The following is a 27,577-nucleotide window of genomic DNA, read 5'->3' on the forward strand; positions in this document are numbered from 1 at the left end:
ATTATTCATATATCAAACTCCACGTTTTATATGTATTATTGCTTACCATTACGCTTCTTCAATTTGAAATAAAATATCTTTGATAAGAAAATTTTTGATAAAAATTTTTGATAGGAAATTCAGATATCGTCTTACAACCAAAAGTACCTAAAAGTTATGATGAAATCTTTTTCATTTAGTTACTTAAGAAGATAAGAATAACGTAATACACACACATGTGTTGTTTTACAAATAGTAGAAATATAATTGTAGAAATTTTTGTTATTTCTCATTATAAGTAATTGATTATTTCAATTTGTAGTTCACTAAACAGATAGAGTATTTAAATGCAAACTCATAAAAAAATTTATTTTCAGTTTACAATATTTTTAACTGCAGAATGCACTTTCCTTCTTACGATAAAAATTCTTTCTACTGCAACGTTTTCTATGTTATATGTAATAAAATATAACTCATTTTGGGTTAATGCTCATAATGTAAGTTAAATTTATATTATATATCATAACAATAATACACATAGAATAAATGATACACATACACGTGCGCGCGCGCGTGTGTGTGTGTGTGTGTGTGTGTGTGTGCGTGTGTGTATCATTTATTCCATGCATGACAATCTTTTCCAAGTCTGCCAACATGAAATATTCTAAATATTATAAAAGGTAAGACGTTTAATGGAACAACTACAGCAAATCTGTAATGAGCTAAGAGATGAAAATGAGATAAATATCATGAAAGAATATGGATACAACACAAAACGTTATACAACTCTACTTTCAGGTAAGAAGATATAATATATTGTAATATTATATTTTAAAGTTGAATAAATTAATATTAATAAAAATTAACAATTAAATTAACTTAATTAATTTTTAATTAGACCAAAAGATATTAGATAAAGATTTCTTGAAACATTCCTCATCTTTATCGAGTCGTTCGTCTATATCTAAATTATATATATATATATATATATATATATATTTCTAATATCTTGTTAATTAATAGTAATATTTGGCCCTTATTTATCCTTAAATTCGTTTTGAATTAATCAAACATAAGCTAAAAATTATGTACTCTATCTTTAAATAAATATATGTTAAAAACAACAAAATAAAACAGCATTCAAGCAAGTGTATTTTGACTAGTGGATATATATATAATTTTGTACGTTAAAATATAAGAAATTTTTGGCAATTATATTTTGCAAAACCTATCAGATTAGTAATAAAGTTACAGAACAAAGAAATTCATAACAGTTTATAACATATCGTTTAATAATAAAGTTTGTAAATTGTCTTTTTTAAAATGTTCTCAGTGTTCTGCTTATCCTGCGTATTTATTTGCGTTATAATGCCAATTCTAAATTCAATCTCCAGAGAGTTCCTTAATATTGTTTTGCATACAAATAAATCACGTGAACTGCTACACTTCGTGATAATGCAGGAATATTTCTATCAATATTTCAAAGAAAAGTACTGGTTCATACTTATGTTGCATATGAATATATTCTTATGTATCGGAGCAACTACAGTAACAGCGACAGGCACAATGCTTTTAGGATATGTGCTACACGCGTGTGGAATATTTAGAATTGCTAGGTAAAATAGAAATATATCTATACGAATTACAAAAGATTTATATGATTATAAGCAAAAACTTAACTTTAAATCCATACAAAATTATAAACATATAATTATATAATATGTTTAACAGAGATATATATAGTAAATAATTAATTTACAGTTATCGTATCGAGCGAGCAATGGCGATTAAAGCATGTAGAAAGATTTGTACAAAGAACGAAAACATGATTTACAAAGAAATCATTTATGCCGTCGACATCCATCGCAAAGCTGTAAAGTTGGTATATGTAATGTATGATGTATACAAGAATGTTTCTATAATATTTATAATAATATATTTTCAAGATATATTGAATCCATTATCTACAGCTTTGAAGGATCCCTTATCGCAGTATTAATAATTTGTACAATTTCTTTGAGCGTCAATCTTTTTGCAGTAAGTTTTACATTTCTAAATGCATTACTATAAAGTTACAAAAATAATTAAGAAAAATAAGAGTTTACAAAGTCTACAATAAATTAGAAACGTTTAAGAAAATAATTATGCAAATTATTTTTCATGTTACTTCCTTTTAACTTTATAATGTTATTATTATATGAAATGGATAATTGTTATGTATATAAAATTATCACAACTATACATTTTAGATCTTTTTGGCTATTTCGGCTGGAAATAAAGAAGAATATATCAGTCATTTTATTATCATCGAAATCTTTTTAATATATATGTTTCTTGCATGTTATTTTGCACAACTAGTTTTGGATCACAATAATAATGTTTATGACACCGCGTAAGAGACTGTTTTATACAATATATGTATAATTTAATTAAATGAACTCCATTAATTATGTTGTGTATATTAGTTAGTAATAAAATTAATAACTGTTAATTATATAAATTTTGAGCCAAAATAAAAATAATCAATTTCCTTTACATTTACATATTCATTTGCTTTATTATTAATTTATTATCGAAAAAAAAAGAAAAACTTTAATTTGTGGACATAAGCAAATGCATTTATCAATATTTCAATTTCCGATAAATTTATTTTAACTTTACTGAATTTTGAGATAAAGTGATACATATATACGAGCAATAATGTAAAAAATTTCTCTCTCTCTATTTTTCTTTGAGCAGTTGCAATTAAAAGCAAATATATAAATATAATGCAGATGACAATTATTTCATTGTTTCTTTTTATTTATAAGAATCATTTTACAGATACAATGTTCAGTGGTATATAACTTCCATACATACGCAAAAATTGATACTTTTCATATTACAAAAAGGTAGCAAAGTATTCACTCTCAAAATCGCCAAATTATTTGATGCATCATTAGAGGGTTTTGGCACGGTAATAATTACAATATATTGACATTATAATAATTACAAACATTATAATAATTATAACTCAAAATTCTCGTATGACGCAATAATACGGAATACACATTTCATTACAGTTAATAAAACTAGCGACGTCTTATTTCACTTTTATATGTTCTATAGTAACAACGATGTAGTATCTAACTTAGTGGAGACCTGTAAGATAACTTTTACAATAAAAAAAGTAACATGTAATTTAAGCAAAACTTGAATAAATTAAATAATGTGTCATTACCGCCAATTTCATTTTGATTATTATATTTTAAACAGGTAACTGCAACGATTCAAGATTATTTATTCACAAAAAATAAAATCAATTAATAATTACTAAAGTACAGTCAAATATGTCACGAGAAATATAAATATAATATATTAATATTTACAATTAGAAACGTGAATCTTTAGTATTTTCTAGAATTATAGAATTGTCCTTTAGTTTGGAATAGATATTTTCTACGTTTTTAATAAATGTTTTATAAATTTATGATTTCTGTTAATTCCTAAGATAATTCGATTAATCTTCTTTCGAAAGACACATGACACATAACGTAGTCTGTGAGTGTACGCACAAAAATGAAATACATAAAACAATAGATAGAACAACGCTAAAAAGTGATAGGGAGCGAGTCGTATTTGTAGAAATGAATAAAGAAATCATATTATGAATGTATTTGCTGAGAAATAAACATCTGCTAAATTCTATTTGGCGAAAATTGATGTTATATCTCTTCGTCAACAAATTGTTCATAGTCCACTGGAGATTACTGTTTTATTTTTATCACGTATTCAATTCATCTTCAAAAGATACGGCAATAGTGCTCCAAATTCAACATTCTGTATGTAATTCACCGAAATGTTCACAATTAAGTTAGCGAGCAAGGAGGATGTTTAGTATAATGAAACATTTAATTGAGTTAACTTCATCTACACTTGAAAAACAAACTCAATCATTTTTTATATACAGTCTATGTAATGTAATGCTTAATTAAAAATTTTCTACATAAAATTTTAGAAGATCTTTATTATACACATTTTTGCTCTTACAGTCGGTAGTTCGTACAATCGATTGTCCATTGACAAAAAAAATAAAACAACTTTTTCAGGCTCATCATAACGCTAAGTCAGGTTTTTATTAAGCATTTAATGCTTTAGTAAAATATTCCGATATATAATCGATAAATTAATAAGTTCTACATATCATTCATCGAATTAATTTTAAAGAGAAGTTCTTGATTTGATACTTCAACTCAATTTGAACACATACATTTTTATTAAGAAACTTTCAGCCTATCAATAAAGATTTTCTTCTTATAATTGTTTTTGTTTAATTAGAACGAGATGTTACTTCCATATCATTTAGTGTAGGTATCTCTAAATTTTATAATTACAAAAACGTGATGATTATGACTGTGACTATTCATTTAGCAATTACAAGACAACTTTAGCAATTTAATTATTATATATAATATTAAAAAGTGTATTCGTGTCGTTAAAACAACAGAAGAATAATAAGTTATGTAAATTAATTTTTATTTTTATGGTATATATGAGATAAACATTAACGCACTTTTCATTTTCCGAATTTTAGTTATTAAAAATATTGACACAGAAAACTTTGAATCAATATAATTATTATGACTTCTTTTATATCACATGCTTACTCTTTTTATAAATTCAAAGACTAACACATTATATAGTCTTGTATAGTATCTTGTATAGTTTCTATTAGTCATATTAATTGTAAAAAAAGTAAAGTAAAAAAAGATAAAAAAAATGACATCAAGTTTAAGTGTCTCGTTATTTCTGATTTGTTATTTTTTATTTATATAAAAAGTATTTCTAGAGGAATTTCTATGTAAAAAGTGTATTTCACAAAAAAAAGCTTCCAAATTTCAGACGATAAACTAATTTTTAAATAGTTTAAAAATGTAATATTAAGAATTTAATTTCAGTCAATTTCTAATCTCATTAAATAAAAAACCTTATGACTGTAATACCATATATAAGAAATTCATATCAGAAACTATAAATAAAAAATATTTTTATATAGAAAATAAATTTTTTATTGATTGATCCAATTTATTATCTTCATAATTATACTTGGTGATCTTAGTTATATAAAAAGAGGATAAGAAGGGAAGGCGTGTGCCATGACGGAGCCCCGACCATGAATCAGTCGTAAAATCCGAAATTATTTTTGCGAAAAATATCACCTCAGCCACGAATCGAACCTGGATCTCCCTATAAAAGATGTGAGAGTCACGGTGACGCGGTGCGGATGCAGTATGGGATGAGTGCGGATATACATCCGAGTAACAATGTGAATATTGAAGTGTATATAATCCTAAAATTTATACAAAGATTAAGATTTTATCAGTCAAAAATTAATGTCAATTTGTAGTTATCACTAAAACTTGATAGAATTATTGAACTTACGTTTATATGTAAAATAACAATATGTTATGCAATTATTATGCTTATCTATAAATTTTTAATTATATAGATCTTAAGATCATACGCATTAAAAGAAATGTGTACATTATTAATAATAATTTAAAAAACATAGAAAAAACATAGAAAAAAGTAAGAATTATAAGAACATTATGACAAAAATGCATACACAGAACGAGAACAAGATTTATCTAAATCTGAATAAACATCTTCGAATTAATTAATATTTATAATAAATTTATGGATAATTACAATAATTATACATCATAGTATCATTTATAAATCAGATTTTTTAACAAATATTCTATAAAATTACAAATTAACATTAATTATTAATTGATAAAATCCGTTTCAACAGTGAAACACTATAAAGTTGACTTTACGGAATAACATTATTAAAAAGTTGATAAAGAAAAATTGTAGGAAATTTAATTTTGTTAAAAAATATAGAAAAGGTTAAAATATTGTTTACACTGAGTAATACCGATAAGTAATAAATTAATAGTTGATATATTGATAAATTTAATGATTTCCATCTTTTTTAAATAATCAAATGCACCACGAAACGAAAGAGTCGTATTTTTGTATTACTGGAAACTGAAAAACACGCTTGCGCAAACTTTTCTAAAGAAACAAATGCACTATAATTTTTCTGTAAGAAGTAAACATGAGTTCAAACTCTCACGTTGTATTGATCGCTTAATAACAGACTCTTTCTAAGGCAAAATTGTAAAATTCATCAATTCACAATTGTAAAATTGTAAAACATGTATTCTCAAAGTAGCATTATTCGCCAATTTTCATTATGCTAAATTTAATAATGTGCTATGCGTTTTGCAAAAATGGTAAGTTATGAAATATTCAATAAATAAAGATGCATAGACCTTTGCTGTTTTTATAATCAAATGAATTTCTACACTCGCAGAGTAATGATCTGTATTAAAAGACATTTCAATATCCATAGGATTCTTCTCCTTGCTGTTAGGTTATGGCCTTATAGTAAATCGAATCTTGTTCAGTTTCAAATAACATTTTTACCATTTCACCGCAAAAACTGGTCTTCTCGTGCTAGTCGCCAAAAAAGAGGCTTTTAGGGGCTTTTATTTTGCTCCAAAAGAAAAATTTTTACAAAATTTCATTGAAATCGGAGGTATGTCATTTTCGGAACTTTATCCCAATGTTTATATAAATAAATTCCATTAATTGTATTATATATATAGTATTATATATTATAGTAAGCATTACTAATAAAATTGATAATTGTAAATTATATGAATATTGTCAAATATGAAAATAATAACAAACTACAATGAGAAACATGGCAAGCAGGATCTTGCTAGATTTTTCTAAATAAAATAAATTCAAACAGTTATATCACCAACTACGCGCCACTATAAACGATTTTCCAACATAATAGTTCTATAACAATTCGATGATCAATATTTTGATATTGATTAAAATCCTTTTTATTATCCCCCCCCCCCCATAGGAAATATATAATTAGTGCGAAACTCGCAAAATGATAAAAATTTTTGATTCAGTATAATTCACTCTATGTGCCTACGGGAGTTTATTATCAGACGTTCTATATATTTGTAATAATAGGAACAATAATTTGTAATAATTTGTAATAGAAACAATAATTAAAAAATCTCTCTCCCTTTCTCTGTTTCTTTCAATCTGTTTTTTTTTGTGGAAATACATTTATAAATATGATAGTCGATTTTTCTTTGGTTCACCTCCTTACTCGTCATCATTATTTTGTAGGTATAAGATTCGATGGTATGCCACACCTATACACACGCAAAAATTAATATTCTTCATACTGCAAAAGGGTAACAAAGTCTTCGTTCTAAATGTCGGCAATTTAATGAACGCATCGTTAAAGGCTTTTGTCATGGTAATAATATATATTTATATATCATACATAGTATATTAGTATTATAATATAGTATTATAATATTATAATAATATTATAATAATTATAATTCAATATTCTCTTATCAAGCAAAAGACGTATTTCATTACAGTTGTCAATCAAGATATCGATGTCTTTCACTTTTATATATTCTATGCAGCAATAAAAATATATTATGTAATTTAATAGAAACAAGTTGTATATCAGATGATTAAATAATAATATCACCAATTTCATTTTGATTATTGTATTCTAAACAAACTAAAAAAAAATGACAAAAAAATCATGATTACTTACTAAAATAAATAACAGGTAAATCAATAGATAATTATTAAAACGAAATCAAATATGTTACGAAAGATATCAAAAAATTAATATCCATAAAAGCATGAATTTTGTATATTCTAAATATATAAAACTTATAGTCTAGGAAACTTTCTATGTTTTCGATGCTTATTTTATAGATGATGTTAATTCCTAAGATAGTTCAATTGATGTTCTTTCAAAACATGTAATTGTATTCTATGAATGTACGCCCATAAATTAAACCAATATTGCTTGAAAGGGACAAGTCGAGTAGCCTTCGATGAAGTCATGAAGTCATGAGTGCGTTTACTGTGAGAAATAAACATCTGCTAAATTCTATTCAGCGTTAAATCGATGTCTCCTCGCCAGCAAAATTTTTATAGCCCATCGAAGATTATTTAAATAATCGTGTTCATCTCTCTCGAATAGAGAAAGCTCGCATAATCGTATTCTAAATTTAATATTCTGCATTATAATTTATCGAAATGTTCAATCTAATAAGTAATTATAATTTTTAGCATGATAAAACATTTAATTAAGTTAACTTCATCTACATTTGGAAAATGTCAATCTTTTTCTATATATTTACAATTTTATCTTGTAATATAGTTCCTAACAAAAAATTTTTTAGATTTTTCGCTATACTTTCAAGACTATGCTCGTTTTTATATACGTTTTTCTACATAATTGATTGTACCACTTTCTCGTCAACAGGAGAAAATAAAACAATAATTTCATACTTATTATGTTGCTGCATTATGTTTTTTTTACATAGTTCAATAGTAAACGTATTCCAAGTATAATGGACAATTTGATAAGTTTTATTTACCATTGCACGAATCGAGAATTTTCTAATTTCTACCAAATCAGATTGTCATAACGTATTCATTGCAAATCTTTCAATTTATGAATAAATATTTCTTTCCCTTAATTATTTGTCCGGTTACCCAGATATCGTTTCCACATCTCTATTAATGCAGAAATCTTCAGACTGTGTACGATGACCAATTTAATAACAGTAAGACCGAACTACATATTGACAATAAAAAAATCGTTTGACAGTTTGAATGAATTTTAAAACAATTTCGTCTAAATTACAAAGAAAGATTTTGTTATCGTTAACAAATTATAAACAAATACTGGGTCATGACCATTAATTAATATTTTTGCATTACATTTAGTATAAGCAGTAACATTTTTTATCTCTTGAGTTTTTATTAATGAAGAGGTTTGTTTTCTGTTCCTGCACTGAGATGTATTAAAACTTTCTATCTCGGTTTTGTTAAATGCCAAATATATATTTCATTTTAAGTGCAACGAGTGTATACTAGTTCAGATACAAACTAAAAATTAGTTCTAATTGGAATTTTCTTTTAACTCAATAATACTATATATTATTACATTATAAAACAGATAATTGTTAAAGATATATAAAATTATCACAACTATTCATTTTAGATCTTTTTGGCTGTTTCAATTGGAAATAGAGAAGATTGTATTATTCATTTTCTTATCATAGATAATTATCTTGTATATGTGTTTCTTGTATATATTATTTCGCACAACAGGTTTTGAATCACAATAATGTGTATGATACCGCGTAAGAGATTGTTTCATATTAAAAGAATATTCATGTAAATGAGTTCCACTAATTGTATATATTAATTAGTAAATTGTAATTAGCTAGTAATTGTATATATTAATTAGCTAATAAAATTAATAATTGTTAAATATTGAGTGAAATATAAAAATAAGTTTTCTTATATTTATATCATATTCTTTTATATTTGCTTTATTATTAATTTGTTGCAGGAGAAAGGAAAAGTAGTTTAATTAGACAAATGCAAATTGCAAACGTCAACATTTCAATTTCCGATAAATTAATTTTAATTTTATGATAAAATGAGTATATATATATATATATATATATAAATATATTATATATATATTTATTATATATATTTCATAGGCAACTTTATTGCATAAAAATTGTAGACAATAATGAACAATACTTGCCACAGTGTTAGAAAAAAAAAATATATATATATACTCATAACATTATATATACATACATATATATATATATATATATATATATATATATATATACTCATTTCTTTTAGATTATACAATTGTTCTTTCTCAAATTCAATTCAAACTCAAATCAAATTTACTAATATATACATATCATATCAGTCATACTAATATGCCAATATAAAAATCATATAAATATTTTTTATACATAATAAATTCGTATAGATAACACGTTTACACAAAATAATACAACAATAATCATGTATTTTTTGTATATATTTTATAGGCAACTTTATTGCATAAAAATTGCAGATAAAAATAATGAACAATACCACAGTTTATTTGCCACAGTGTAAGAAAAAATATATATATATATATATATATAAATATATATAATTATATAAATATATAAAAATATATATGTATATATAATTTGTGTATATATATATATATATATATATATATAAAATAAATATAAATTATATATATATATATATATATATATATATATATATATACATTTAAATATATATATATATATATATATATATATACATTATATATACATTCATATACATTTATATATATAAATATATATACATATATATATATATATAAATAACAATTACAATTTTTTACAGTCTTTTATAGTCTTTTCAATTATTAACTATAGCATAAAATTTTTCGATAAAAAACAACTTTTATCTTTTAAAAATTCTAACATTAATTCTAAAAAAATAAGAAAAATATTAAAATATTATTTGCAAAGAGTCTTAATAAATTAATGGATAGCTCATATATCGATAAGTCGAGTAAAGCCATGTTTTTAAATGAATGAATACAACTTATACGACTACGTACCACAAAACGATTGAAATATCTCATAGCGTTAATAAAAATTGATCACTACGCTTGCGCGAACTTCAGAAAACACATGGACAAGTATTTCTCTACAAGACATTCGTTCAAGTTCTCACATTATATTGATCGCTTAATTGCCAATCTTTTCTTGGAAAAATTGTTAAATTATGCATATTTCGATCTCAAATGGCACTTTTCGCCAATTTCACCATTACATTTATGCTCAATGAAATAATTTGCGATACGTTTTATAAAAATGGCAAGTTATAAAATATTCAATAAATAAAAATGTGTAGAATTTTGTTGCCCTTTTTATAGTCAAACGCATTTTCATCCTCGCAAAGTAATGATCTGTATTAAAACTAGATATTTCAATATCCATCGAATCCTTTTACTTGCTGTTGGTTTATGGCCTTATTGTAAATCGAATCTTGTTCATTTTCAAATAATGCTGTGCTTCACTATTCTGATAAGTTTTATTATTTTTCAAGTATGTGTATTCTATATCATGTTTCACATTTTTATATGGGATTATTTTTATTATCTTAAACTTTTTTAGTAGAAAGAATTATTTAATTAGTGAATTAATTTAGTTTGACTAGTGAACTAATTTGATTAATGACTATTATATCTGTAAGAAGTTAAGAATAGTATGATATATATATGTTCTGTCTGATAAAAATGTCATTATATTACTTTACATTATAAAACAATTTATTCCAAATTATTTCAAATTTGATTATTTCGTTAAACATATAAAAACATCTTTTTAATGCAAATTTTCATTGCTAAGTTCGTTATTTGCAGCTCACAATATTCTTGACAGCAGAATGCACTTCCCTTCTAGTAATAAAAGTTCTTTGTACCACAACGTTTTGTATTATATATGTAATAAAATATAATTCATTTTGGATTAACGCTCGTAATGTAAGTTAAATATGTACCATGTCTCACACACACACACACACACACACACACACACACACACACACGCGCGCGCGCGCGCGCACGTATATGTATGCATACGTACGTATGTATGCAATATGTATGCACATATGCATGTATGTATAGATTATGTGTATAAATAAATATTTTTATATTTAAATTTCCACGCATGAGAAAGATAATCTTTTCTAAGCTTCCCAACCAAAAATATTTTAAATATTATAAAAGGTAAGACATTTAATGGAGCGACTACAGCAAATCTGTAATGAATTAAAAGATGAGGACGAGATAAATATCATGAAAAAATATGGAAACAATACAAAACGTTATACAACTGCAATTACGTGTAAGATAATATGTATTATTAACATACTTCAAAGTTAATTAAATCAATTCTAACAAAAATAAATAATTGAATTATTATAATATTTTCTTTTTACATTAAGCTAAAAATTGTGTTACATTTTTAAAATGCAGATATATTTAAAAAACATACAAGCAGATATATTTTCACAACAATAAATATACATGTAATGTACATGTAATTTCTAATATTACATTAAAGTATACAAAATTTTTGCAATTATAAAAACATTTTGCATTATGAAATTGGTAATATAGTTATATACAGATAACAGATTTAAAAACATTTTTATTTGTTTTTAAAAACATATCGTAACATACTATTTTAGAATAGCAAAAATATAAAATACTTTCTTAAAATGTTTTCAGTATTTTGCATATGCACTGTGCTTATCCCTACTATAATACCAATTCTGAAGCCAATCTTTAATATTGTTTTGCATGTAAATAAATCTCAGTCACGTGAAATAATACACTTCACGATAATTCAGGAGTATTTTATCGATCAAGAAAAGTATTCGTTTTTAATTATGTTGCATATGAATACATTCATATGTATAGGAGCGATTACATTAACAGGAACAGGAACAATGCTTTTAGGATATATGGAACACGGATGTGGAATGTTTAAAATTGCCAGGTAAAGAAATATATCTGTAAAAAGGAGAAAGAAACGAATTTAAAAGCTATGTGGTTAAAAAAAAACTTAATTTTGAATTAATATATAATAAAGCAATTTGACTATATATTCGTACATACAAGACTATATATTCGTAGCGAATAATTAATTTATAGTTACCGTATGGAGCAAGCAATGAGGATTAAAGTATTTAAAAAAATTAGCACAAAAGACGAAATTATGATTCATAAAGAAATAATTTATGCCGTCGACATTCATCGCAAAGCTATAAAGTTTGTATATATAATGTATAGTATATGATGACCATATTGTATTATAGTATTTGTAATAAATTTTTTTCAAGATATGTGAAACTTTTGTTATCCAACTTTGAAGGATCATTCATTTTATTAATACTAGTCGGTGTGATATCTTTAAGTCTTAATCTTTTCGCAGTAAGTTGTGTTTTACATTTTTAAATATGTACTAAAAAATTATGACAATAATTAAAACAAAAAATAATTAAACTTTAATTACTCAGAAATTTTCAGAAAAAGATTGTGTAAATTATTTTATATATTCTTTACTTGTAATTTTATAGTAATATGTTATAGTATAAAATGAATAACTGTCAAGTATACAAAAATTTATAAGAACTACGTTATTTTAGATTTTTTGGGCTATTTCAGTTGGAAACAAGGAGGACTGCATTTTTCATTTTATTTTCGTGTCTTGCGTTCTTGTATACATGTTTTTGGCAAATTATTTTGCACAAGAAGTTTTGAATCACAATAGTAACGTTCATGCTAGCGTGTAAGAGACTGTTTCATAAAATGTTCAATTGCATTCCACTAATTATGTTGTATGTTTTAATTAATTAATTAATATTAATAATATTAATAATTGTCAATTACATAAACATCATGCTAAATACAAAAATAATCAGTATATTTTTGCATTTGTCTGATTTAATAATTTGTTACAGAAGAAGAGAGATAAATTTTATATTCTTGAAATTTTCACAAATATTTCTTTTAAAATTGTATTATAATTTATTATCGTGACTAAATCATTATTATCATATTATGAATCATAAAATAAACAATAATATTATTAAAATGTTCATTATTAATAGTGAATGATAACTCGTAAATTACAATTTTGAAAAAAAAGCTTTAATTTATGGACCAAAGACAAAAATATTTATCAATATCTTATAATTCTCGATAATCTCAATTTTATTTAAAATGATATTATTATATACATACATTTATTACATACATACATTTATTATATACATTTATACTAATAAAAGCAATAATTTAAGAAAATGTAAATATATGATAATCTCTCTCTCCCTCTCTCTCTCTCTCTCTCTCTCTCTCTCTCTCTCTCTCTCTCTCTTTCTCTGTGTAATTAAAGCAATCAAATGCAAACTTACATATAGTCAGTAATTGCTTTATTGGCAAACTTCTTTATTTATAACCATTATTTTGCAGGTACAATGTTCATTGGTATATAGCACCTATACAAACGCAAAAGTTAATTCTTTTCATATTGCAGAAAGAAAGCAAAATTTTTGTCTTAAAACTCGGCAAATTATTTAGTGCATCGTTAGAATCTTTTGCCATGGTAATGATCACTATACATAATCATACATTTTGATAACTATAATTCAGTATTTTCGTATCAAACATATAACATAAAAGATATTTTATTACAGTTAATAAAGTTATCGATATCATATTTCACTTTTATGTATTCTATGCAGCAGTGAAAATATTTTATTTTACTTATATTGTAAAAATCAGATACCCCAGGTAATTTCTTATATAATTTCTATATATATTTCTATATATATTAAAAAATTATTATAATTTAAACAAAAAATTTGCATAAATTAAATAATATATTAATACTACCAATCTCATTTTTGCTATTGAAATTAGCATTTACATTTAATTGAATAAAATATAGTTAATAGATGTTTGCTAAAACAGGATCAAAAACATGTTACAAAAAAAATGATAAGTTAAAATTCATAATTAAATTAAAAGCGTAAATCTTTGACATATTCTATGTTTGTAAAACTTTATTGTCTAGGGTATTTTCTACGTTTCCGATCATTATTTTATATTTATAGATTTTATTTATGTTAAAACCAAAGACAACTCGGCCGATGTTCTTATAAAAGATAAAAAGGTATTTTACGATTGTACGCACAAAACATGAAATAAATGTCGCTAGAAAGAAGCAAGTCAAACTTGCATAGACTTCGATAAAGAAGTCATATATATTAAGTACACATATTGTGAGAAATAAATATTTGTTGTATTCTATTCGGCATTCTATTATTTCTTCTCTAGTAAAATTTTCATTGTTCACCAAAGGTTATTACTTTAAATAATCGTACTCAATTCACCTTTGAAAAAATATCGCAAAATTCAAATTCAACATTTCATATCGTATGTAATTCACCAAGATATTCACAATCAAATTAGCAAGAAAAAAGAATATTAAGTATAATAAAATACTTAATTTAGTTAGTTTTATTCACTTGGAAAATAAGCTGAAACATTTTTTATATACATGTTAATATGTTATACATATACGCCTTGTAATTTTTTTAATAAGAAATAATATGAAGATGAGAAATGAGAATCAGCGCTGTAAATAGTGCGCAATTGTATGTTTAATTTTAACTACGTTTATTAAGATTAAAAATATAACTGCACTGTTTACAGCATTAATTTTTATTAGCTATATTATTGTCCATTTATATCATATAAAAAAATCTGTTTTCTCTTAATATTTTAATAAGAAGTTTCTTACATAAGTTTGCTCAGAAAACTTCGAATCCTTAGTCATTGTGATTTCTTTTATATTACATATTTATTTTTTCTGTAAACTCAAATATACTAATAAACACATATTATATTAATCGTGATAATACACTAGTGTATTTTAATATAAAAGCCAAATAAATATCGTTTATCGTTGCATATTTAAATCATGTAAGTATCGTATGTACAAATAGTATAACACTTCTTGTAAAAGTAGCTAATGGAAAATAGAAATGATTGTAATTCTGTAATAAAAACTGAATAAGACAAATTTATATGAATTTTATTATTATTTTTAATGTCCCCCATTTGCTGCTAAAATGAGTCCCACACATTAAAAAATACCTCATATATCTCGAACAGAGAAAACCAAAAAAATTTTATTACAGTTGCTAAGTATCGCAATATTGTTTCATCTTTCTTCATTTCACGTGGAATTATTATAAAAACCGAATAAATTATAAAATGATAATTAAATATACATTATACGACATCATCTAAAAGAAATGCTATTTAGCTAACCGATAATCTCGTCAAAACTAATAAAGTGTAAAAAAATGTTAATTTTTAAAAGATAACAGAAAATTAAAAAAAAAACATTATTTTCAATAAGTCTTATCGATAATAAATTAATAGCTACATCAACAATCTGGGTGATAACTTAGATTCCAAATGGACGAATGCAACTTACGAACATGCACCACAAAACGAAAGAGACACAATGAAATGAATGAGATATATCATTGTACTAGAAATTGATCAATACGCTTGCGCAAGCTTCTATCAAGAAACATATGTACAATATTCTTTTTTACAAAAAAATGAACATCCGTTCAATTTCCCACATTGAATCGATCGCTTAATCGTCCTCAGACATTAAGTTACGCGTATTCTTACATCGAATTTTTTCATCAATTTGCATTACGCTCAAATTACACCAAGTAATTTACGATATGCATTTTATAAAAATTGTAAGTTATAAAATATTCAATCAATGGGGAGAAATACATAGACTTTCGTTAACCTTTTTATAGTCAAACGCAATTCTACGATCACAGAGTAATGATCTGTATCAAAACTAGATATTTTAATATCCATCGGATCCTTTTACTTGCTATTGGCTTATGGCCTTATTATAAATCAAATATTGCTCAATTTCAAATAATATTGTGTCTTGCTGTTCTAATAAGTTTTATTATTTCTCAGGTATGTATATCATATCATAGAAAGTATCCATATTATATATTTTTAGTTGCGTTATCAAGAAATATGTTAGTGATTTAATGCTCCAAATGCACGCACTAGACTCTTACATGAGCTCTGTATCTAATATATGCGAGTTAGTCAAAACATTTGCAAATACCTGAGATTAGCATCGAATCTTAGAAAGGACTGGATTGATGAAATTCTGAATGCAAGGCATAATATTTGGTTTTGAATCATAAAAATAATTCTTCTTTTCCTCTATGTGTCTTATGAAATATTGCGATATAAAGTACAAAAGTGTGCAAATACTCATTTAAAAAACATCATTATCTAATGAAAGTTCTTTAGTCCTTTTTGATGTGCTTATAATAGATAATTCAAATTCAACTAATACAAACTGTGAGAATATCTTCAGTATCTCTATAGCGTATATAAATACATGTATAAGTGTACATTTAAATTCATATAAAAGAAGAAAGGTTATAACGTCAAACTTTTATATTCAAATTTTTCTCGAAAATATCAAAAATACTTTATTATTGAATTTAACTTTTATGAATATTATAATAGTATTTAAATGAATGTGTTTAGCGTAAACTAAAAATATTATATATATACACCCACGCAATGTAAATAGATGATAGATGAAATCAGACACTTAATAACTGATGATAAAAACTACTGGAACTAATTATAGTTACAAGATAAACAGATGACAAAATCGTCTTCCGCTACAATCATCTTATTTCAGTAACTCTTACAATAGAATATTTTTGATAATTTGAAAAGAAAGTCAAAGAGAGCTAACAATCATAAATATGGAACTTTTTTCATTTAAGAAGATAAGAATAATGTAATATACGTACCATCTTATAAAAAAGATTAAAAAATTTTATTACGTTACTTCTTCCTACAAAACAGCATCAAATTATTTCAATAATAATTATAATAATTGTAATAATACTTTAAATATATAAAGAAAAAGATTTTTTTAATACATATTCATTAGTAAATTTGTTATTTACAGCTTACGATATTTTTGACTATAGAATGCACTTCTCTTCTTATAATAAAAGTTTTATGTACTACAACGTTTTCTATTTTATACGTAATAAAATATAATTCGTTTTTGATTAACGCCCGTAATGTAAGTTAAATCATTTATATCATGAGCGCGCGCGTGTAAATACTTTTCATAAATAGATTTCCATACACAATAATCTTTTCCAAGCTTTCCAACGAGAAATATTTTAAAAGGTAAAACGTTTAATGGAACGACTACAACAAATCTGTAACGAGCTAAAAAATGAGGATGAAATTAATATCATGAAAGAGCATGGAAACAATACAAAACGTTATACAACTGTGATTACGTGTAAGATAATATATATTAATAATATATTTCAAAGTAAAATAAATAAATTAAACCTTTAATAAAGTACCAAAAACTGAAAAATTAAATTAACTTAATCTTGTAATACTTAAATTAAAAATTATAATATTTTTATAACATCAATATATATTAAAAATGATATAATAAAGAGAAACAGATATGTTTTCATCACGATAAACATACACACACATGTACGTATGTACGTACGTATGCTTGCACGCACGCATGCACGCACACATATGCATAATTTCAAATATTAGATTAAAATATAAAAAGTTTTTTCGAAATTAGAAAAACATTTAGAGCAAAGAATATTAGATTAATATTAAATTAATATTAGTTAGATATAAAGAAAAAACATGTAACACACAATTTCAAAATAATAGAAATTATAAAAAACATTTTTTAAATATTTTCAGTGTTTTGCATATGCGGTGTGTTTATTCTTATTATAATGCCAATTCTAAAACCACTCCTTAATATTATTTTGCATATAAATAAATCTGAGTCACATAAAACACGGTTCATAATAAATCAGGAATATTTTATCGATCAAGAGAAGTATTCATTCCTAATTTTGTTGCACATAAATACATTCATATGTATAGGATCAATCACATTAACAGCGACAGGAACAATGCTTTTAGGATATATGGTACATGGATGTGGAATGTTTAAAATTGCCAGGTAAAGATATATATATGTAAAAAAAAAAACGAAAAATTATATGAATTATTATAAAAAAGAACTTAGTTTTGCATTAATATATAATGAACAAATTTGATAAGACTATATATATATATATTCGTAACAAATAATTAATTTATAGTTACCGTATGGAACAAGCAATAATAATCAAAGAAAAAATTAGCACAAAAGACAAAATTATGTTTCAAAAAGAAATAACTTATGCTATCGACATCCATCGCAAAGCTGTAAAGTTGGTATATTTAATATATGCTGTATACGATCGTATAGTATTTGTAAAAATATTTTTTTCAAGATATGTCGAATTTTTATTATCGACTTTTGAAGGATCATTCATTTTATTAGTACTGTTCGGTGTGTTTTCTTTAAGTCTCAATCTTTTCGCAGTAAGTTTCATGTTTTTAAATATGTTATTAAAATATTACAGAATTATATGATTTTATCAAAATCAGTGATAATTAGTCTTTAATTAACTAGAAATTTTCAGTAAAAGATGGTAATGTTTTGTGTGTTATTTACTTGCAATTTTATAATAATATGGTATAAAATGAATAATTGTTAAATATATATAAATTTATAACAATTATATTATTATTTTAGATTTTTTGGGCTATTTCGAATGGAAACAAGGAGGAATGCATTTTTTATTTTATTTTTGTATCTAGTATTCTTGCATACATGTTTTTAGCGTCTTATCTCGCACAAGAAATTTTGGATCATAATAGTAATGTTTATGCTACCGCGTAAGAGACTGTTTCATACAATGAATTATATAACTGTATTCCACTAATTGTATTGTATGTATAAATTAGTTAATAATAAAATAAATAATTATAAATTACTATAAATATTGAGCCAAATATAAATATAATATAATATAATATAATCAGTATATTCTTTTGCATTTACTTTATAAATTTGTTACGGAAGGAAAGAGAAAAGCCTTATTTGTCTTGATGTTGCCACGAGCATTTCTTTCAAAATTGTATTGTAATTTACGAGTTACTATCATATCATAAACCATTATAAAGTAATATAATTGTAATATAATTGTAACGTTTCATGAAACGTTGATATTACTAATAGTTTATGATTTGATAACTCGTAAATTACAATATCATTTTGAGAGAAAGATTAATTTATGGACCAAAAACGAATGTATCTCTCGGTGTCTTAATTCCTGATAATTTGTATAGACGAATATATACATTTGTAATATAAGAACAATATTTTAAAAAATGTAGAGAAACACAACAATCTGTTTCTCTTCCTCTTTCTTTCTTTATGTAATTGTATTGGTGATTATCAAAAGAAAATTTATATCATATAAGAGACAATTGTTTTATTGATTAAAATAATCATTATTTTCCAGGTATAATATTCAGTGGTATGTAACATCCGTACAAACGCAAAAATTAATACTTTTTATACTACAAAAGGGTACCAAAGTCTTCACTTTAAAAATCGGTAAATTATTTGACGCATCATTAGAATGTTTTGGCACGGTAATAATCACAAGACATCATACATTAAAATAATTATAACTCAAAGCTCTTGAATGAATATAAAAGACTTATTTCATTACAGTTAATAAAAATATCGATGTCATATGTTACTTTTATGTATTCTATACAACAGTGAAGACAATATTATCTAATTTAAATCATAATAATTGGCTATATGAGGTAATTTCGTCGTTCCAATAATTAAAAAAATATTGTAATTTAAACAAAGCTTACACAAATTAAATAATATATTAATATCATCAATTTCACTTTTACTATTGAAATTAACATTTGCATTTAATATAAAATAAAATATTTATTTAAAATAGAATCAATATATTTATATTACAAGAGAAATAACAAATTAATATTTACAATCAAAAACATAAATCTATGTTCTATATCCATAATATTTTACAATTTAGACTATCTTCTATATTTCCGATCATTATTTTATAGGTAATTTATATTAATTCCTAGAATAATTGGACCATCATTCTTCTAAAAGATATAATGTATTCTACAAACACAAACACACAAAAATGAAATCCACATCGCATGGAAAGGAGTGGGTTGCGCTTACGTAGATTTTGATAAAGAAATTATATTATGAGTGTATTTACTGTGAAAAATAAACATTTTCTCAATTTTGTTCGGCATTAAATCGATTAATCCTTTGTCAGCAAAATTTTCATAATTCATAGGAGATTACTGTATTTAACTGTGGAAATTTAACATTTAACATTTTACATTATTTTACATTCTATATTATAATTCATCCAAATGTTCACAATCAAGTCGACAAGTAAAAAGGATGTTTGCCATGAAATGTTCAATTAAATTAAATTAGTTTCATCTATATTTGAAAAGCAAGATCAATCATTTTCTATAAACAGATTGTATGTTTTGTATAATTCTTAATTAGGAATTTCCTATATTGGTTTTTCAGAAGCATTTTCAGTTTTTGGTATTCACGTTTTCTTCCTCAATTGATAATCTAATTTATTCATTGAAAAAAAAATGAAACGACTATTTTATGCTCGTAACAGCAAAACGTTACATTTTTACTGAGCAATAATAATATTCCGAATAATTGGTAAGTTGATAGATTTAGATTATTTACTATTAGTCGAGTCTTTGAAAAACAGATCTATACTTCAACGAAATCTGAGTTCGTACAACATCTCTATTGAGAAATTTTGAGTCTAACTTTGAGCCAATATAGATTTTATTCCCATAATTATTAGTTACTATGATATAACGAGATATTACTTCCATATTAACTATTGCTGCAGATATCTGTAAACTGTCAACTTCAGAAGATGCAACATTGCGACTATCAATTTAACGAATGCAAGCCAGCCTCAACCACTTTGACAGAAGATCGTTCATCGTTTTAAATAAATTTTAAGAAACCCTCATCTATACTATAAAAAAGGTTTCATTTGTCATCAACGCTAACAATTCATTCTGAACAGTAAAAGAATATTGAATTATGTATACTAAAATTTTCGCGGAATATTTAAACATTAAGCGCAATTTTTATTTTTAAAATTGTGATGATTATAATTGTTGACTCAGAAAGCTTCGAACTTTTAATCATTGATTTCTTTTAGATTACACAATAGTTCTTTCTCAAATTCAATTCAAACTCAAATCAAATTTATTAATATATACATATCATATCAGTCATATTAATATGCCAATATATTCCAATATAAAAATCATATAAATATTTTTTATACATAATCAATTCGTATAGATAACACGTTTAATACAACAGTAATCATGTATTTTTTGTATATATTTCATAGGCTACTTTATTGCATAAAAAATTGAAGATAACAATAATGAACAATACTTGCCACAGTGTAAGAAAAAAATACGTATTTATATGTAATTTGTGTGTATATATATATATATATATATATATATATATATATATATATATATATAAGAAAAATTACATAATTACAATTCTTTTATAGTCTTTTATAGTCTTTTATAGTCTTTTTAATTATTAACTATAGCATAAAATTTTCCGATAAAGAACAACTTGTGTCTTTTAAAAATTCTGACATTAATTCTAAAAAAAAAAAAAGTATTAAAAATATAATTTGCAAAGAGTCTTAACAAATTAATGGATAGTTCATATATCGATAAGTCGAGCCATGTTTTTAAATGGACGAATACAAACTTATGCGACTACGTATCACAAAACAAATGAAATATATTATCGCGTTACTGAAAATTGAAAATTGACACTACGCTTGCGCGAACTTCAGAAAACATATGGACAAGTATTTCTCTACAAGACATTCGTTCAAGTTCTCACATTATATTGATCGCTTAATTGTCAATCTTTTCTTGGAAAAATTGTTAAATTATGCGTATTCCGATCTCATGGCACTTTAGGCCAATTTCACCATTATACTTATGCTCAATCAAATAATTTGCGATGCGTTTTATAAAAATGGCAAGTTATAAAATATTCAATAAATAAAAATGTGTAGAATTTTGTTATCCTTTTTACAGTCAAACGCATTTTCATCCTCGCAAAGTAATGATCTGTATTAAAACTAGATATTTCAATATCCATCGAATTCTTTTACTTGCTGTTGGCTTATGGCCTTATTGTAAATCGAATCTTGTTCAGTTACAAATAATGCTGTGCTTTACTATTCTGATAAGTTTTATTATTTTTCAAGTATGTGTATTCTATATCATGTTTCACATTTTTATATGGGATTATTTTTATTATTTAAACTTTTTTAGTAAAAAGGATTATTTAATTGATTAATTAGTGAATTAATTTAGTTTAACTAGTGAACTAATTTGATTAATGACTATTATATCTATAAGAAGTTAAGAATAGTATGATATACATATGTTCTGTCTGATAAAAATGTCGTTATATTACTTTACATTATAAAACAATTTATTCCAAATTATTTCAAATTTTATTATTTCGTTAATCATATAAGAATGTCTTTTTAATGCAAATTTTCATTGGTAAGTTCGTTATTTGCAGCTCACAATATTCTTGACAGCAGAATGCACTTCCCTTCTAGTAATAAAAGTTCTTTGTACCACAACGTTTTCTATTATATATGTAATAAAATATAATTCATTTTGGATTAACGCTCGTAATGTAAGTTAAATATGTACCATGTCTCACACACACACACACACACACACACACGCACGCACGCACGCACGCACGCACGCACGCACGCACGCACGCACGCACGCACGCACGCACGCACGCACGCACGCACGCACGCACGCACGCACGCACGCACATGTTATATGCGTACGTATGTTCGCATATATATATATATGTATATATTATGTGTATATGTATGTGTATAAATATTTTTATATTTAAATTTCCACGCATGAGAGAGATAATCTTTTCTAAGCTTCCCAACCAGAAATATTTTATATATTATAAAAGGTAAGACATTTAATGGAGCGACTACAGCAAATCTGTAACGAATTAAAAGATGAGGACGAGATAAATATCATGAAAAAATATGGAAACAATACAAAACGTTATACAACTGCAATTACGTGTAAGATAATATATATTATTAACATACTTCAAAGTTAATTAAATCAATCCTAACAAAAATAAATAATTGAATTATTCTAATATTTTCTTTTTACATTAAGCTAAAAATTGTGTTACATTTTTAAAATGCAGATTTAAAAAACATACAAGCAGATATATTTTCACAACAATAAATATACATATATACATGTAATTTCTAATATTACATTAAAGTATATAAAATTTTTGCAATTATAAAAACATTTTGTAAAATATATGAGATTGGTAATATAGTTATAAATAACAGAAATTTAAAAACATATCGTAACATACTACTTTAAAATAGTAGAAAATATAAAATACTTTCTTAAAATGTTTTCAGTATTTTGCATATGTACTGTGCTTATCCTTATTATAATACCAATTCTGAATCCAATCCTTAATATTGTTTTGCATGTAAATAAATCTCAGTCACGTGAAATAATACACTTCACGATAATTCAGGAGTACTTTATCGATCAAGAAAAGTATTCGTTTTTAATTGTGTTGCATATGAATACATTCATATGTACAGGAGCGACTACATTAACAGGAACAGGAACAATGCTTTTAGGATATATGGAACACGGATGTGGAATGTTTAAAATTGCCAGGTAAAGAAATATATTTGTAAGAAGGAGAAAGAAACAAATTTAAAAGTTATGTGATTAAAAAAAAAACTTAATTTTAAATTAATGCATAATAAGGCAATTTGAATATATATTCGTACATACAAGACTATATATTCGTAGCGAGTAATTAATTTATAGTTACCGTATGGAGCAAGCAATGACGATCAAAGTGTTTAAAAAAATTAGCACAAAAGACGAAATTATGATTCATAAAGAAATAATTTATGCCATCGACATTCATCGCAAAGCTATAAAGTTTGTATATATAATATATGATATATGACCATGTTATATTATAGTATTTGTAATAAATTTTTTTGAAGGTATGTCGAACTTTTGTTATCCAATTTTGAAGGATCATTCATTTTATTAATACTGGTCGGTGTGATATCTTTAAGTCTTAATCTTTTCGCAGTAAGTTGTGTTTTACATTTTTAAATATGTACTAAAAAATTATGACAATAATTAAAACAAAAAATAATTAACCTTTAATTACTCAGAAACTTTCAGAAAAAGATTGTATAAATTATTTTTTATATTCTTTACTTCTAATTTTATTGTAATATGTTATAGTATAAAATGAATAATTGTCAAGTATACAAAAATTTATAAGAACTACGTTATTTTAGATTTTTTGGGCTATTTCAGTTGGAAACAAGGAGGACTGCATTTTTCATTTTATTTTCGTGTCTTGCGTTCTTGTGTACTTGTTTTTGGCAAATTATTTTGCACAAGAAGTTTTGGATCACAATAGTAACGTTCATGCTACCGCGTAAGAAATTGTTTCATAAAATGTTCAATTGCATTCCACTAATTGTGTTGTACGCTATAATTAATCAATTAATATTAATAATATTAATAATTGTTAATTAGATAAACATCATGCTTAATTACAATTAATATATAAAAATAATCAATATATTTTTGCATTTTTCTGATTTATCAATTTGTTACAGAAGAAGAGAGATAAATAATTTTATATTCTTGAAATTTTCACAAACATTTCTTTCTTTTAAAATTGTATTATAATTTATTATCGTGACTAAATCATTATTATCGCATTATGAATCATAATAAAGTAAACAGTAATATTCATAAAATATTCATTATTAATAGTTCATGATAACTCGTAAATTACAATTTTGAAAAAGAAGCTTTAATTTATGGACCAAAGACAAAAATATTTGTTAATATCTTATAATTCTCGATAATCTCAATTTTATTTAAAATGATATTATTACATACATACATTTATTTCATACATATTACATACATACATTTATTATATACATTTATAATAATAAAAGCAATAATTTAAGAAAATCTAAATATATGATAATCTCTCTCCCTCTCTCTCTCTCTCTCTCTCTCTCTCTCTCTCTCTCTCTTTTTCTCTCTTTCTCTGTGTAATTAAAGACAATCAAATGCAAACTTACAGATATCATATAGTCAGTAATTGTTTTATTGGCAAACTTCTTTATTTATAACCATTATTTTGCAGGTACAATATTCATTGGTATATAGCACCTATACAAACGCAAAAGTTAATTCTTTTCATATTGCAAAAGGGAAGCAAAATTTTTGTCTTAAAAGTCGGCAAATTATTTGGTGCATCGTTAGAATCTTTTGCCATGGTAATGATCACTGTACATAATCATACATTTTGATAATTATAATTCGGTATTTTCGCATCAAACATATAACATAAAACATATTTCATTACAGTTAATAAAGTTATCGATGTCATATTTCACTTTTATGTATTCTATGCAACAGTGAAAATATTTTATTTTACTTATATTGTAAAAATCGGCTACCCGAGGTAATTTCTATAGTTAAAAAATTATTGTAATTTAAACAAAAAACTTGCATAACTTAAATAATATATAAATACTATAAAATAGTACTAAATACTATATAATAAAACTAAATAACTTAAATAATATATAAATACCAATTTCATTTTTGCTATTGAAATTAGCATTTGCATTTAATTGAATAAAATATAGTCAATAGATGTTTGCTAAAACAGGATGAAAAACAAAATGTTACAAAAAAAAATGATAAGTTAAAATTCATAATTAAATTGAAAGCGTAAATCTTTGACATATTCAATATTTGTATTATTGTCTAGGGTATTTTCTTCACTTTATTGTCTAGGATATTTTCTATGTTTCCGATCATTATTTTATAGATTTTATGTTAAAACCAAAAACAACTCGGCCGATGTTCTTATAAAAGATATAACGTATTTTGTAATAACGACTGTTCGCACAAAATATGAAATAAAAGTCACTAGAAAGAAGCAAGTTGAAACTTACATAGATTTCGATAAAGAAGTTATACATATATGTATTGTGAGAAATAAATATTTGTATTCTATTCGGCGATCTATTATTTCTTTTCTAATAAAATTTTCATTATTCACCAAAGATTATTACTTTAAATAATCATACTCAATTCACCTTTTCAAAAAATATCGCACAATTCAAATTGAACATTTCATATCGTATGTAATTCACTCAGATATTCACAATCAAATTAGCAAGAAAAAAGAATATTTAGGATAATAAAATATTTAATTTAATTAGTTTCATTCACTTGGAAAATAAGCTCAAACATTTTTTATATACATGTTAATATCTTATACATATACGCCATATAATTTTTTTAATAAGAAATAATATGAAGATGAGAAATGAGAATCAGTGCTGTAAATAGTGCGCAATTGTATGTTTAATTTTAACTATGTTTATTAAGATTAAATTAAAGATTAAAGATTAAACATATAACTGCACTATTTACAGCATTAATTTTTATTAGCTATATTATTGTCCATTTATATCATATAAAAAAATCTATTTTCTATTAATATTTTAATAAGAAGTTTCCTACATAAGTTTGCTCAGAAAACTTCGAATTCTTAGTTATTGTGATTTCTTTTATATTACATATTTATTTCTTCTATAAACTCAAATATACTAATAAATACATATTGTATTAATCGTGATAATATATGAATGTATTTTAATATAAAAGCCAAATAAATATCGTTTATGCATGTTTAAATCATATGAGTATCGTATGTACAAATAGTATAACGCTTCTTATAAAAGTAGCTAATGGAAAATAGAAATGATTGTAATTCTGTAATAAAAATTGAATAAGACAAATTTATATGAACTTTGTTATTATTTTTAATGTCCCCCATTTGCTGCTAAAATGAGTTTTACACAT

The 27,577-nt window shown here is 24.3% G+C and overlaps 1 protein-coding gene across 1 annotated transcript; it reads left to right on the plus strand.

Moving 5' to 3' along the window:
- The first annotated feature begins 671 nt into the window (after positions 1 to 671).
- LOC105426783 (putative odorant receptor 85d) lies at positions 672 to 26,163 on the plus strand. The gene is made up of 6 exons (XM_089075491.1): positions 672 to 777; positions 24,244 to 24,322; positions 24,664 to 24,754; positions 24,970 to 25,112; positions 25,842 to 25,974; positions 26,066 to 26,163. Exons 1-6 carry the CDS (start codon positions 672 to 674, stop codon positions 26,117 to 26,119), a joined length of 606 nt encoding a protein of 201 aa, XP_088931617.1. The 3' UTR covers positions 26,120 to 26,163.
- The last annotated feature ends 1,414 nt before the right edge of the window (positions 26,164 to 27,577 follow it).

Source organism: Pogonomyrmex barbatus, unplaced genomic scaffold (assembly GCF_055798465.1).
Source record: "Pogonomyrmex barbatus isolate J1 unplaced genomic scaffold, ASM5579846v1 scaffold1, whole genome shotgun sequence".
NCBI classification, from domain to species: domain Eukaryota; kingdom Metazoa; phylum Arthropoda; class Insecta; order Hymenoptera; family Formicidae; genus Pogonomyrmex; species Pogonomyrmex barbatus.

Coding starts and splice junctions, on each gene's coding strand:
- LOC105426783 (XM_089075491.1), top strand. CDS start 672: ATGGAACAACTACAGCAAATCTGTAATGAGCTAAGAGATGAAAATGAG. Junction 24,323..24,663: donor GGAATGTTTAAAATTGCCAG/GTAAAGAAATAT, acceptor ATTTTTTTGAAG/GTATGTCGAACTTTTGTTAT. Junction 25,113..25,841: donor AGTAACGTTCATGCTACCGC/GTAAGAAATTGT, acceptor ATTATTTTGCAG/GTACAATATTCATTGGTATA.